Source organism: Gastrolobium bilobum, unplaced genomic scaffold, assembly GCF_033153095.1.
Source record: "Gastrolobium bilobum isolate Gb01-03AN ecotype WA unplaced genomic scaffold, APGP_CSIRO_Gbil_v1 utg10835, whole genome shotgun sequence".
NCBI lineage: Eukaryota > Viridiplantae > Streptophyta > Magnoliopsida > Fabales > Fabaceae > Gastrolobium > Gastrolobium bilobum.
The window spans coordinates 68,387-83,999 of NW_026897374.1; the positions used below are offsets into that span (position 1 = coordinate 68,387).

General features: G+C 36.9%; 3 protein-coding genes across 3 annotated transcripts; all 3 read left to right on the top strand.

Moving 5' to 3' along the window:
• Positions 1-402: 402 nt before the first annotated feature.
• Positions 403-1,719, top strand: LOC133306403 (uncharacterized). Its single transcript, XM_061506720.1, has 3 exons — positions 403-825; positions 925-1,165; positions 1,259-1,719. The coding sequence occupies exons 1-3, from the start codon at positions 403-405 to the stop codon at positions 1,717-1,719; spliced, it is 1,125 nt and encodes a 374-aa protein (XP_061362704.1).
• A 2,041-nt stretch (positions 1,720-3,760) lies between these two features.
• Positions 3,761-4,378, top strand: LOC133306404 (uncharacterized mitochondrial protein AtMg00810-like). Its single transcript, XM_061506721.1, has one exon. The coding sequence runs from the start codon at positions 3,761-3,763 to the stop codon at positions 4,376-4,378; it is 618 nt and encodes a 205-aa protein (XP_061362705.1).
• An 8,538-nt stretch (positions 4,379-12,916) lies between these two features.
• On the top strand, positions 12,917-14,429 carry LOC133306388 (lignin-forming anionic peroxidase-like). Its single transcript, XM_061506700.1, has 4 exons — positions 12,917-13,132; positions 13,233-13,424; positions 13,699-13,864; positions 14,032-14,429. The coding sequence occupies exons 1-4, from the start codon at positions 12,917-12,919 to the stop codon at positions 14,427-14,429; spliced, it is 972 nt and encodes a 323-aa protein (XP_061362684.1).
• Positions 14,430-15,613: the final 1,184 nt, after the last annotated feature.

Consider the following 15,613-nt stretch of genomic DNA (forward strand, 5'->3'; position numbering starts at 1 on the left):
AAATTGTATAGTCTGGCACTTTTCGTGATAATTGTTACCAGTATTTTCGTATTAGTTTCCTGTGTATTAGTTTGTTAGTTAGTTAGCCACGTGGCTCTGACGTGTATTAGTTTGTTATTAAGTTAAGTCTTTTGGTTTGTTAGTTAGTTAGACATGTTTTCTATCATCTTGTATTCTAGCTGAAGTATATAATGTATATTTTTAGTTCATTTCATGATTCATTGAATTCAATACATCAGATAGCATATTTTTCAGATCATGATTCTCTCTTTCGGATTCTTAAGCTCCTTGGGTTTTGATATAGTATCAGAGCTCTGAAGGGAGCTCTGGTATCGTCTTTCAGTTTTCTTTTCGTTTTTCCTCTGTTTTTCTCCATTGATTCTCTCGAGGTTCTTCTGAAGAATGACGAACCAAGGTTCCCTTCCAGATTACCTAACGAACCCGTCGAATCCTCTTCACTTGCACTCTAGCGAGAATCCTTCGTTGATTCTTGTATCTCCGCCTCTGAATGGCAAGAATTTTCATTCTTGGCAACGATCTATGAAGATGGCGTTGCGGTCCAAAAATAAGATCACCTTTGTTGATGGAACATTCAAGATTCCAAAGAGCAGTGACTCAACCTTCGCAGCATGGGAGCGCTGCAACATGATGGTGTTATCGTGGATACATCATTCAATAGAACCATCGATTGCTAAGTCAATCATGTGGATAGACAAGGCACATGAGGTCTGGAATGATCTCAATGGACGTTTTTCTCAGACTGACGTTTTCAAAATTGGAGATCTTCTTGAAGATATTCATCGTCTCAACCAAGGAGAATGCACTGTAAGTGATTTTTATACTCAGCTAAAGACACTTTGGGATGAGTTGGAGAATATCTAACCATTGCCAGATTGTACATGTGATGCTGCTGAAAAATTAAAGGATCATTATGAAAGGAACCGAGTGATAAGGTTCTTGAAAGGTCTAAATGACCAATTCTCTCACGTTCGATCTCAAATAATGATGATGGATCCTATGCCAAACTTAAACAAGGCATTCTCTCTGGTCATCCAACAAGAACGGCAAATGAACTTTGAATCTGGTTCTGGCACAATCATGGAAACGAAAGCGTATACTGCTAATCAGCAAAGACCAAGGAATTTCAATTCAACTGGATTCAGAGGTGGAAGAGGAAGAGGATCGAAATTGTGTACTCACTATGGGCGCACGAATCACACGGTGGAGACCTGCTAAGCAAAACATGGCTATCTACCAGGATTCAAAAATAAATATGCATCAGCTTCCGTAAATGCAGCAGATGTTAATTCTGGCAAAGAAATTGGCACGAATGATAAAGCTGGAACAGTAACAATTAGTCAGGGAGAGTACCAGAACCTCATTGATCTATTTCAACAGTCAAAGATTGAATCTTCAAATGACAATACTGAAGCTCACAATGCACATATAGTGCAAACTACACAAGGAATGGCTTTCAATGTTGGTAATGGTAAGATCTCTAATAACTGGATTGTAGACACAGGTGCTAGTGATCACATGTCTTCAATCCTTTCACAATTTTCTTCTATTAAGAAAATCGATCCAGTAACAATTATGCTCCCTAATGGACAAAAGGTGACTGCACAATTCTCAGGCACAATGATCATTTCTAATTCTTTGAAATTAATTGATGTACTGTATGTTCCTGTATTTCGTGTGAACTTAATATCAGTGGCATAATTGTTGAAATCCTCACAGTATAAACTCACTTTTCGTGACTTCATGCTATATAAAACATATCTCTTCCAACCGAGTGATTGGTTCAGCTAAGCTTGAAAAGGGACTCTTCATGTTGTCAGCTGAAGGACCAGTTGAACACAACAAGGAAGACGTTAGTGCTTTGACAAATAATGTGGCTGATATCTTAAATGAAGCAAGATACAATGCTGTCATAGATTCATCTCTTTTATGGCATTTTCGATTAGGCCATATTTCTGATTCTGTTATGGTAGATATGCATAGCAAGTTACCTTTTATCCATTGTAATAAAGGAGGATCTCCTTGTGATATATGTCATTTGGCTAAACAACGTCAACTCCCTTATCATACTAGTAATAGTGTATCACACAAGGCTTTTGCTTTGATTCACACTGATATATGGGGGCCATTCTCGGTTCCATCAATAAATGAAGATAGATACTTCTTGACCATTGTAGATGACTTTTCCAAATTTACATGGATTATTCTTATGCAGAATAAAGGAGAAACCAGAAACCATTTACGTAATTTCTTCACCATGGTAGAGAATCAGTTTGATACATCCATTAAAATCCTTCGAAGTGATAATGGGATAGAGTTTATGATGAATGATTTCTATGCCAGCAAAGGGATAATTCACCAGACATCATGTGTTCAATGCCCTCAACAGAACGATGTAGTTGAAAGAAAACACCAACATATATTAAATGTAGCAAGAGCATTGATGTTTCAGGCTAAACTTCCTATTAAACTCTGGTCATATTGTACTATGCATGCTGTGCATATGATCAACCGAGTAATTAGTCCTACACTCTCTGGAAAAACTCCATATGAAGTTCTTTATGGCTCTCCTCCATGTCTTACACACTTAAAGGTATTTGGATGTCTATGTTTTGCTAGTACTTTGGCATCTGGACGCACCAAATTTCTTCCACGAGCTCGCAAATGTGTATTTCTAGGTTTCAAACCTGGCACTAAAGGATATGTTATGCTTGATCTGGTTTCTCACCAAATTTTTGTGTCACGGAATGCTGTCTTCTATGAGCAACACTTTCCCTATATTACACCTCCAAATGCTACAACTTCTGTCCCATCTGATATTAACCAAACTCATGAAAGAATTGATGATTTCTCTCCCACAATATTCACACCCGAGTTACCCTTTCCTTCACCTAATTCCCAACAATGTGAATTACCAGCTCCTACTGCATCATCTGAACCTGAACCCGAGCCTGAAATCATTCCCTCACATCCTCGTCGTTCTCATAGACCACGAAGAAGTCCCACATATCTCCATGATTTTCATTGCAACTCAGCCAGTAAAACCCCTTATCCAATACAATCTGTGGTCAACTATGACTCTTGTCCTGCTTCACATTCTGCCTTATGTTTTCACCTGAATTCTATCCATGAACCTGGTACCTACTCAGAAGCTGTGCAACAAGCATGTTGGCGAGATGCAATGCTGACTGAAATAAAAGCTCTAGAACAGACACGCACTTGGACTATCACTGATCTTCCACCAGGCAAGCATGCCATTGGATGTAAATGGGTTTTCAAAACCAAGCTTCGAGCTGATGGAACTGTTGAACGCCATAAGACAAGACTGGTTGCAAAGGGTTATACCCAGCTTGAGGGAGTCGATTATATGGACACTTTTTCTCCAGTAGCTAAGATAGCTACCATCCGAATTCTTCTTAGTATTGCCACTGCAAGGGGCTGGCATCTTGAACAACTTGACGTCAATAATGCTTTTCTACATGGAGAATTACATGAAGAAGTATATATGAAGCTGCCTCCAGGTGTTGAGTCTCCTAAACCTAATCAAGTTTGTAAGATAGAAAAACCACTTTATGGATTAAAGCAGGCGAGTAGACAATGGTATGCACGTCTTAGCTCTGCTTTAATCTCCATAGGGTATAAGCAATCTGAAGCAGATTACTCACTGCTTACCAAAACTGGTACAGATTCTTTCACGGCTCTTTTGATATAAGTTGATGATATTGTGTTAACAGGAAACAACATGGAGGAAATAGCTTTTGTTAAGAGATTCCTTGATTCTGAATTTAAAGTCAAGGATCTAGGAAAGTTACATTTCTTTCTTGGATTGGAAATTTTGAGAACAGAAGACAGATTGGTTCTGAACCAACGAAAATATGCTCTGGACTTGATAGCAGACGATGGAGTTTTAATAGTTAAGCCATGCTCCACTCCTTTAGAGCTAGGGATCAAATTAGATAGTGAAAGTGGAATGATCTATGATGATCCAGCTAGATATCGAAGATTGGTTGGTAGGTTGTTATATCTAACAACAACAAGACCAGGCATCAGTCATGCCGTTCAACAACTTAGCCAATATGTATCTAGCCCCACAGATTTGCATATGAAGGCAGCCTTAGGTGTGCTCAAATACCTCAAAGGAGCACCTGGAAATGGATTATTCTATCCATTCAAAAACAATCTGACACCTACTGGCTTCGCTGACTCTGATTGGGCTACCTGTTCTGATACAAGAAGGTCCATTACAAGGTTTTGTGTGTTCCTTGGTGATTCCTTAATGAGCTGGAAATCCAAGAAGCAGACTACCATCTCTAGATCTTCCTCCGAAGCTGAATACAGGGCATTTGCAGCCTTGACTTGAGAGTTACAATGGATACGATATATATTAAAGGATCTTAATGTGGAAACTGACAAATCATTTTCGATTTACTGTGATAACAAGTCAACAATTTACTTAGCTCATAACTCAAGTTTCCACGAAAGAACAAAACACATTGAAATAGATTGTCATCTAATTCGTGAGAAAATTAATCTGGGATTGATTCATCTACTCCCTGTTAGTTCTTCAGCCCAACTTGCAAATCCTTTCACCAAAAGCTTATCTCCAGGTCCTTTCAAGGCTTTTATTGGCAAGTTAGGATTAGTGAATATTCACCATCCAACTTGAGGGGGGATGTTACCTGTATTTTTATATTAGTTTCCTGTGTATTAGTTTGTTAGTTAGTTAGCCACGTGGCTCTGACGTGTATTACTTTGTTATTAAGTTAAGTCTTTTGGTTTGTTAGTTAGTTAGACATGTTTTCTATCAGCTTGTATTCTGGCTGAAGTATATAATGTATATTTTTAGTTCATTTCATTATTCATTGAATTCAATACATCAGATAGCATATTTTTCAGATCATGATTCTCTCTTTCGGATTCTTAAGCTCCTTGGGTTCTGATAATCTCATGAATAGTGTTTTTTTGCCAGGTATTTTGTACCGCTGTTTAAGCAACTGGTAGAGTCCAGAACAAAAAAAAATTTAATGAAAATAAGTTCAGAAAAATAAAATTATGTCTGTAGCTTTAAGTTAGTTCCGGGTAAATTTAAGTGAAATTAAATGAGAGGAAAAAAATCGATAAAAGATTACATAACATTATAAACTTAAGTTTCTTCCTAAGGTTACTATTCACATCACACCCACCTCGTCTCTCTCTCTCTCTCTCTCTCTCTCTCTCTCTCTCTCGTGACAACACCCTCTTCCATGGAAGCTTGGCTTCAAGCTTTTCTTTCCTTGATTTCTCACTCATTTAGCAACCTAAACACAAAGTGCCACACATGAAAGTTTAAGTAGAAATCATTGTGAATCCATTCCACCCATTTTTTTGGGCTGAAAAGACTTGTGTGAGGAGCTCTCTCCTTCTCAAATTTCGGTTACTATTCATCCTAGAGAGAAAAGTGGATTTTTGGGTGGAACCAAGCTTGGGTTTTGTTCTCCAAGCCTTGTATAGGTGATTTGAGGTAGAAGATCCTCATTCCAATGGTTTAAATGTCATGATTTAAGCTTTGAATATTATAAGCATATGTTGTAAAAAAAATTGAAGTTGGAAATTTGAAATTTACGATGGATTAATGTTGTTAATGAAGTTAGGATGTGAAATAAGTATGAACATGTGTTTAAAGTTTGAAAAATTCCCTTGAATCCCTCCCACTAGGTTCAACCATAGTGTAAAAAATTAGGGTTTAATGTTCAAAAAATAATTGAACACTTTGTGAAGGTTTATATGTATATGTAAGTTGTGAATTGAGTAGATTGATTGAATGACGCTTAGTGGTGTCTTATTTTTTGAGGCATAAATGGATGAATTAATGTGTAAAAAGGGTTTTATTACCTAATGATGATTATGGTTGTATGATAAGCTTGAATTTGATGAACTACAGTATTGGAATCATGAAATTGGCATGATTTCCTTTATGTGCCTATTAGGTATTTACAAAGAAAGTATGTTTTTAGAGTGCATGTTTGTGCTAATGAGTACTTATACGGCATAAGGTATAATACCCCAAACTTAAGCATTTAATTGATTAATTTTAATTAAATAATCAAGCATGTTTTAGTGAGTAAAATTAAGTATAGGGCTTAATTAAATGAATTTGAGTCACTTTGGAGTTAAAAAGTGTACTCAGTGGAAATTAAGGGGTATAAATGGGTACTGGCGAAAATGCCCAAAATATAAAAATATAAATATAAATATTCCTAGAATAATATTCCAGACTTTTGGGTAAAGTTTGGTAATTAATGGAGTTGAATAGATAGATGAACTAATACCCACATGTTACCACTTAACTTATGTTAAGTGATAAAACAAGAAAGAAACCCAAACCCCCCCAAGAAACCGTCGACAGAAAGAAAAGAAGGGGAAATGAGAAGAAGGAGAAAGGAGGGAGAAGGAAAGGAGGAAGAGAGAGAGCTATTCTCAACCGATTGGAGCGATTCAAAAGCCTAAATCACTTAGAATCTCGCCCTCATCATTAATCCTAGCTTAGTTCTTAGTGGGGAGCTTTGTGTGGTGAGATATTTCCCCTCAAAAATTCGGCCCTTTGGAGAAATTGAGGTGTTTGAGAGCTTCAACCTTCATTGAAGCTTGAGGTGCCATCAATCCTTGGTTGTGTGACCATTGGTGGTAAGATTCTAACCCTTGAACCTTGTTTTCTTGGAAAATTTCATGGTTAGGGTTTAATGAATAGTGTTTTAGGGTTTTTATGAAATGTTGAGTAGATTGGCTATGTTCAAGGAAGAATGAGGCTTAGAGTATGTTGTGAAAAATGCTAGGAATGACATTTAATCGGTATAAATGAGTTTATAGTGTTATTTTAGTATGCTTTGATGTTTTGAGAAATCTAGGCTTGGAACTATGGATTTCCTTGCATTGTTAGCATTGTTTGATTGTATTCCTTGTGTTGATAGGATTGAGGCAATAGGACCAAGTGGAGTGACCAACCCTTGGGGTTGTGTGCAATTGAGGAAAGCTCAAGAGCAAGGTAAACCTTTGGACCTTGTGGTTGATCCCATTGAGTGTTCCACCATACTCCGTTGAGGAGAAATGGTTTATGAGATGTGATATGTAATTATGATTGTAATTGTATGCTCATGCATTGATTCATGCATTGATACATGTTATGATTGATTGATGATTATTGGTTGATGTTTGATTGTTTAAGAGTAATTGAGGAATGATTATAGAAGTAGCAATAATGAATGAGGTAATGGTTGAGGATTGTGATTGAGGTTATGAGTGATAGTATTATGATGAGGATGATTGATAGGAACTTCCCTTGGAAACAGCCCTATGTGGATCTCCATGTGGTTAGAGCCTAAGAGGAACAGCCCTATGTGGATCCCTCTTGGAGGTTCCTAGATTGAGGAAAGGACTTCCCTTGGAAACAGCCCTAGGTGGATCTCCATGTGGTAAGAGCCTAAGAGAAACAGCCCTTTGAGGATCTCTCTTGGAATAGATTGAGGAAAGGACTTCCCTTGGAAACAACCCTATATGGATCTCCATGTGGTAAGAGCCTAAGAGAAACAGCCCATAGTGGATCTCTCTTGGAAGTCCATGTGATGCTTGTGGATAAGAATGTGTTAAGCTATTATGATTATGTGTACATCAAAGTGAACCTTAGGGTGGAGTGATCTCCAAGGACCTCTGGTTTACTGTGATATATTCGTATATCTCACCCCGTGTTGTGGGGCATCATTTCAGGTACTGATAGAGGTGAGGTTGATCGAGGCAAGAAGCGTGAGTAGACTGTACCTGATAGCTGGACATGTTGAGTTGCATGCCATTTAGCATTGCTATATGTATATTTTGATGCCACATGATGTATTTTGGAGGACTTAGTGCATGATCATTGTAGTAGTAATGGGTATCTGATACATGGTTACTTGCTTTGATCATGTTCATTTTGTAGCTAAGTCCTTTGGCATGTATATGAGATTTGTAATTAAGACATGATATAATATTGCAAGTAATGAAGATATTTGTGTATGATGCTTACTGTAAGTTAAATGCATGAATGTATTTTTATGTATTGGATATGTTGAGCTGGAAAGTCAATTAGGTACCTTGTGCTAAGTTGGGAAACGTTGAGAAAACAAAGGTTATGCTGCCCAATTTCTGTTAAATCAATGATGAGAGGATGAGAGTTAAGCAATGATATAAGGATATCGCAAGCTTGTTAAATAGGTTGTAAAATGTGTAAGATTGATTCCCCAAGGAAGATAGATGAAAAATATGAGTATAGGAAATTGCCCAGAAGAGGGGGCTTAAGCCTGCAAATGGAGGCTTAAGCCTGCTCAGGGGGCTTAAGCGCCCTGATGCACCTGTGAAGACCAAAAGCTTTCTGCCGCCTGGGGCTTTAGCGCCCAAAATGGGGGCTTAAGCGCCCAGGTAGCGCGCTTAAGCGCCCTGGAGCGAGCTTAAGCGCCCTTGGTGGCTAAAAAATGTAAATTCCCTCTGTCTGTGGGCGCTTAAGCGCCCTGGAGCGCGCTTAAGCACCCTGCCCGCGTAGTTTTTCAGCATACACCTGAGTTAGTAAAATTGTCATAACTTGAGCTACAGAGCTCCAAATGAGGAGCGGTTTGAAACCACGCGTAGCTAACGAAGAAATCTACAATATAGTAGAAGTTGGGAAATAAATAAGAAGTAAATTAATGGTTTAAAAATGGAATAAGAACATGATGTTAAGCTTGGTTTATCTGATTCCGCAAAGTAATATGGTTATGATCACGCAATTGGGCATTATAAATTTGGCATGTTTTAAAATGAAAAATTTAACCGGATTTTAATTGAACCCATGTGATTGTAACTGCGCTTAATATCATAATGCGATGTTAACAAACCGGTTCTAGAACGGGGTGTTACATAAGGACTATATAATTAGATGTTTAAATCTTTGGTTGGGTTAGATAAAAAGAAAAATGAGTAAGTTCCTTCTTTAGACCTTATATGTGATTATGGCCATTTTCAAAGGAAGTATGTGTCAGGAGTTACTGTTTTGCAAAGCGAGCATACTTTTATGCGTGAAATAATATTCTAAGGTGTATGAATCTTTGCTTTGATGAAATAAAAAAGAAAATAAGGTAGCTCCTTTGTATGACCTTAAAATGAGTTTTGGCTATTTTCGAAGGAGGTATACGTTTGGAGTTACTGTTTCGCCAAGTGAGAACACTTTTATGCGCAAAATAATTTATATAGGTGGCTAAGCTTGAGTTTAGGCACTAGACAAAGAGAAATCTTATATCTCCTTTGTAATGGGCACTCTGCCTTAAATTGAGAAAAATAGGCTTTTAGGTGCTAAGAGGAGTAATGAGTGTTATAAAGACCTTTTGGGACTATCCTAAGACTAAGTGAATATGTGGAATTTGTGGGGATTTGTTGAACAAAGAACCACCCACTCATGGCCTAATATGATTAAGTAAAAAGAAAACTGGTTATGACTTGTACGAATGGCATAATATTAACATAAGAATTGATAAGAAAAAGAAAGTAAACAATAAAGTGTGTGTCTTGTATATTTACATGGCATTATATCATTTTATTGAGTTTTGTGTTGAATTCCTTCTCTAGGTGTGCCTAGGGACTGTGAACGTTTGTACTCTCAGGGAGCAAGATAAGTAACTTGTTCTTCAAGTAAGCAAATTGTAAAGCTCCAAGAGGTAAGCTCTATGTTTAAGAGGTAAGCTCCGGAGAATCCAGAATATGGTTAGATTATAATCTTATCCAACGATGGAGATTTGTAGTATGAAATAAATCCTTGTACCCCTTTCATTCTCCTTCCTGCCTCTCATCCTTTCTCTCTCCTCCTCCTTCTCTCTATTGACCAAGACAAAGACAAACCCATTTCTCTTTTAAATAATAACATATAATGATGCAACTCATTGTATTATAGAATTGTATTCAATGTTCCTCTTTTAAATAATGACATATGACGATGCAACTCATTGTATTGTAGAATTGTAGCAATTGAATCAACAAAGACAAAAAAAATCGATTAATGAATTTGTGCCCGCAACTCATTGTATTATAGATAAATCAATCAACATTTTTGTTTTCTTTCTCAACCATGGAGGTCTCTGTTGGAATTTGTACAGACAATATAGCTATTGGTTATGAATAAGAAGTGGGTTAAGGAAGAAAGAAAATAGGGAAGTTGAGGGAGTGTGTGGATTTTAAGAAGTCCCACATTGGACAAGTAGTAGGAGGTAAGAGAGTTTATAAGCTCTCACCTCACACTCCTAAATTGTCCCTTGGGACACTACACTTTTGTGGAGGGGAGAAGAATAAAAATAATTTTTTATTAAATTATTTTATTAATTTTTTGTCCAAAGTACCCTTGTCCCTATCCGTGGTTTCCCTCCAAAATTCTTCAACCCAAACGTTCCTTCCCGTTGACTTTTGAACTGAACCGGTTCTTATCTTTCGGTTCAAACAGACGCATTCATTCATAATTGAACCAAACCGGTCACCGATTGTACCCGTTCACGGTCGTCAGTCATGGCGGTTCGTCGCCGGCGGCGGTTCATCGTGACCGGTCAGTATCTATATATAGACCCTGACCCCTTTAGAAAATTCATCCGATTTTCTGCACTTACACTCTGCCGAATTTTTTCTTCATCCGGTTTTGCATGCTTTCTTCCATCTTTTCAGGTGTAATTCCTTTGGCATCATGTTGTGTTCGTTCGGGTTATTGACTTGTAGTGCCATCAATCTTCAGACTTAATCTGTTCTATACTGTGAGACATTTGTCCATCAACCTTTGGTATCAGTAAAGGGGCAAATTATCTTAAGGAGACACTTTCTGTGGGCTCAGATTTCTTACACTATCCTGCATATATTTATCACTTTGTTCCATTATGTGACATACTATAAGTCTGTTCTAATTTTCTTATTGCACTGTGTTTGATAGTTCTGATTATTAATCTCATATGTTCTATACACGCGTTCAAACCTCTTAGTGATTTTTTAATATCACCCACTGTCTTCTAAGTAACAATCTCCACCCTCATTCGCACCATTCAACAATTTAGAGGTCTCTGATCCGAAAATTCCCCTTTTTATTTATTGGATTTTCTTCATTTTTTCGGTGATTGAAATTATGGGGATGAGGCTGCACCATTTTGCTATCTCTTCCTTAAACTTGATTTAGGTGTTTAGAATTACTGGTTTTACAGTAAAACAAATTATGGAAAAAGGACGGGAGAGAGAAAGGGTGCAGGAGGCACTGAGGAGAAAGAAAGGAGAAAAATAATTTATTTTATTCTGCAAATTTTTACCGTTGAATGTGATTATAATCTAACGGTATTAAAAGGAGTAGGCAAAGGTAGGCAGAATAAAAGTAGGTAGAATAACATATCCCTTTTTAACATACGTAATTGTTCAGATATAGAATATACCTAGATCATGGTTGATGATTTCTTAACCTTAATTATCTACCGATATTGGCCTCGACTCAAGTAAATTAAGCTCTCTGTTGGACGAGGGGTGGAGGTGAACCTGTAAGGATTTTATTTGTCTAGTAGCATTTTATTTGTTCTTTTGATTCTTTGAATCGATTGACGTAGAATAGTTTTTTTTTATCCCTTTTTTCTATGGATTTTATAATTCTCATTTAACATGAGAATTCAAATTTTCCTACACACCCTTCGATTTCCGTGCTGACATGGGTCCTACATATAATTTTTTTTAACAGAGGGGTCCCACATGCTTTTTATCTCTACAACATGAGAATTGAATTCTCATTTAACATGAGAAAATCAAACCCCTTTTTCTATACATGAGAATCATGAATATCTTGTTGCACTTCAGATGCCTTCCATATCTTACACTATTATTGACATTATTAAAGTTCGTTGAAAGAGACTTATCGGCTTTTTATTTTCTCTTTTTTTTTTTTTTTGGATTGTTCCACTGGTTTTCGGGGCTTCGCCCCGACTATGTCCAGTCCGATCCGGGTAGGTTAACTAGCATTGGCAGGTGAGTCTCCTAGCGAGGATTTTTTGCATACACAAAATCTCGAACTCGAATCCTTGCTTAAACGAATCCAAGTACTTTACCACTTGAGCCAACCCCGTTGGTTATTTTCTTGGATTTAATTAAACAAACTTGCGAATTGTTATAATTAAACTTCATCAAACACTTGAATTTGGCCGAGACAGAATCCCAAGCGATAAATTAAATACCCTAAAGTATCGATATTTTGAATCTGCCAATAAATATTTTAATACATATACGTATGTATGCTATATAGATTTTTATTTTGGTACAATATTTTTGAAAGGCCAACTCCTCAACCAAGTATTGTAGAGACTATTAATTACAAAAGGAGAACTAATTAATATTTGGCGTACATTGTGAAAGTCATATGGGCTCAACGAGTTATTTTGTTAGATGAGATCTATTTCCAGTCATTTTCTAGGAAGCTAACTACTAATAAGCCTTAAAGCGAGAACATGACATATATATAAGGGTATTTAATTTAATGCTCTTCTTGCACCGTTTATGATAAGGAATTTTGACTCCTTATATATATATTCAGATATATTCAAATTTGAAAAATCTCCTTAATTAATACCCTGTGAACTGGCATGGCAACTTGCTAGCAACCATGGGAGAATTAGTCACAATTGTACCTCGTTGTGGCGGATATTAGTGACTATGACTAATTCTCAATTTCTCACACAACCAAATATATGTCCTATAAATTGATGAGCATTCAGAGCTCTATCTCCATCATCTTCATATAATCATATTCGTTCTATTTCTTGTTAATAATTCTTTCTTTCTCTCGCCCATATTAAGTTAAAGTATATATTCAATTAGTTGTAATTAATCTTCGAAGCAACACATATATACGATATTCATGGCTTATAGAATTTCAAGTATAGCTAGTTTTGCTGTCACATTGGTGCTGCTATTAGGCACAATATGTGATGCACAATTGTCATCTACATTTTATGAGAGTACATGTCCGAATGCACTTAGCACCATAAGAACTGTTATTCGTACTGCAATATCTAAGGAACACCGTATGGCTGCATCTCTCATTCGACTTCATTTTCATGATTGCTTTGTTCAGGTACATTATTTTTGACTCATTAATGGTTTTATTAATCTTAATTAAGACCTTGTTGATTTTGTAGCTAGAATCATAAACAATTGTGTGTATTGACTTGCAGGGTTGTGATGCATCAATTTTGCTTGATGATAGCCCCTCTATCGAGAGTGAAAAGACTGCACTTCCTAATAATAACTCAATAAGGGGATATGGCATCATTGATCAAGCTAAAGCTGAGGTTGAGAAGGTGTGCCCTGGAGTTATGTCATGTGCAGATATTGTAGCAGTAGCAGCACGTGATGCATCATTCGCTGTAAGTTTGCTTAGTATATGCATGATATGCTTGATAAAAAAAAAACCATCCGCGTTAAACCTGATTAACGAGTGTCTGATGGAGAAAATCATATACTTGAATTATGTAATCTTACCCTTACATAATTGCAAAGAGACTGTTTCCTTAATTCGAACCCATAACCTTTCAGTCATGATATACTTGATAGTTATGACTTAATTAGATGCATGCAAATTAAATCATATATAGTAATTAATTAATGACTCATGCATTTTATTTTATTTTTGTTGATCAGGTGGGTGGTCCATCATGGACTGTGAAGCTTGGACGGAGAGATTCTTCCACTGCAAGCAAAAGTTTGGCTAATAGTGACCTTCCACTTTTCACAGATGATCTTCAAACTCTTATATCTCGTTTCAATAACAAAGGGCTAAGTGCCAGAGACATGGTTACCCTATCTGGTAATTTTTTAAAAACATATGTTATTTTATGTATTTATAAATCTTAATTTACCACCAAATATGTGGATCAACTGGTAAATGATTGTTCCAGCTTAACCACTCTGCAGGAAACATAAATATTATGTTTTAAGACAATTGAAGCAAATATTTTGTGTTATGGTATGCAGGTGCACACACAATAGGACAAGCTCAATGCTTCACATTTCGTGGTAGGATATACAACAATGGAAGTGACATAGATGCTGGATTTGCTAGCACTCGCCAACGTGGCTGTCCATCCCTTAGCAACCCTGGTAATGATAAGAAGTTGGCAGCACTAGATTTGGTCACGCCTAGTTCTTTTGACAACAACTACTTCAAGAATTTAATTCAGAAGAAGGGTCTTCTTCAATCAGATCAAGTTCTGTTCAGTGGAGGATCTACTGATACTATTGTGTCCGAATATAGCAAAAATCCTACAACCTTTAAGTCGGACTTTGCAGCTGCGATGATAAAGATGGGAGATATTGAACCGTTAACCGGGTCAGCTGGCATGATAAGAAAGATTTGCAGCTCTATAAACTAAGTTAAATTGCCATTATAGCCTTTCTGTCTATTCTCTTCAACGGGTTGATTAATTGTATTATTATTAATTCATTCAATTGTATGTAGTCTCTGTTTCATTGATCAAGGAATTGTCACGTTGGTTTTTTATCAATAAATATAAATTCTTTAAAAAAAAATGTATAAGTTGTCACATTATATTAGCTGAAAGCCACAAACATGAGCATTGAGCAATATATATAAAAGATAGCTTATTAGAGATATGCGTAGAACAGGTGAGATGATAGTATACAATAAAAACCAACAGGAAACACTGTGCTAGTCAAGGGGAAGAATTCGTTTATAAATTCTTTTCTTACAAACTTATAAACTACACTGTGCCTGACCGATAATACTCTATTCAAGAATATATTACAGGTCAGACGTAATGTAGTTTGTAAATATAACTTTTCTCTGGCTAGTCAATGGTAATTTGATAACTTATTTTGTGTGCCCTTTTCCTGGAATATTTGGTGAACGTAGTTGGCACCACATTTTTAAGGGTCTTGAATATGCGCTTAACGAGTCGTTGAACCATCTTATAAAGAGGGAATTGCATCCACGCAAATATGGCCACAGGAAGGAAGGCAGCACCGTAAAACAAAATACTAGTCCATTTCTGGTTCTCTAACCGAATGGTGAGCAAAATGGTTGCACTGAATGCAAGCATTGTGAATACCAATGAGAAGAACAGAAAGGCAAATCCGAGGTTGAGTTTTCGAGGAAGAGACTTGTGAAAATCCCACAACTCAAATGGGGATGTTAAGATAGAAAGGAACATCACCACGGAAGCCAATGAGCTCACAAGTGCCACAACATCCGTCACAGTAAAAAAGAGAAACACAGGAGAACCATAAAACACGGGGGTGCCGTTTTGCTCTGTCCCACCTGGGATGGTGTAAGCAGCAGCAAAGACTTCGGTGGCAACAAGGACAGCCACAGTGGAGCATGACTGAGCTGTTTCTTTTATCCACGATTTTGCTTCTTTGTGCATCTCCTGATGCTCCATTTCCAATACATCTTCAGCTGTTAGACCGTCTTTGTCACAATGCATCAAGTAGTGAGCAGGTACAATCTTCCTCACTCGCTGCATACATAATAAAGTACTAATATATTTCTTTCTTTCTTTCTTTTTTTGGATAATCAAAGGATTAATTTTTGGAAAAC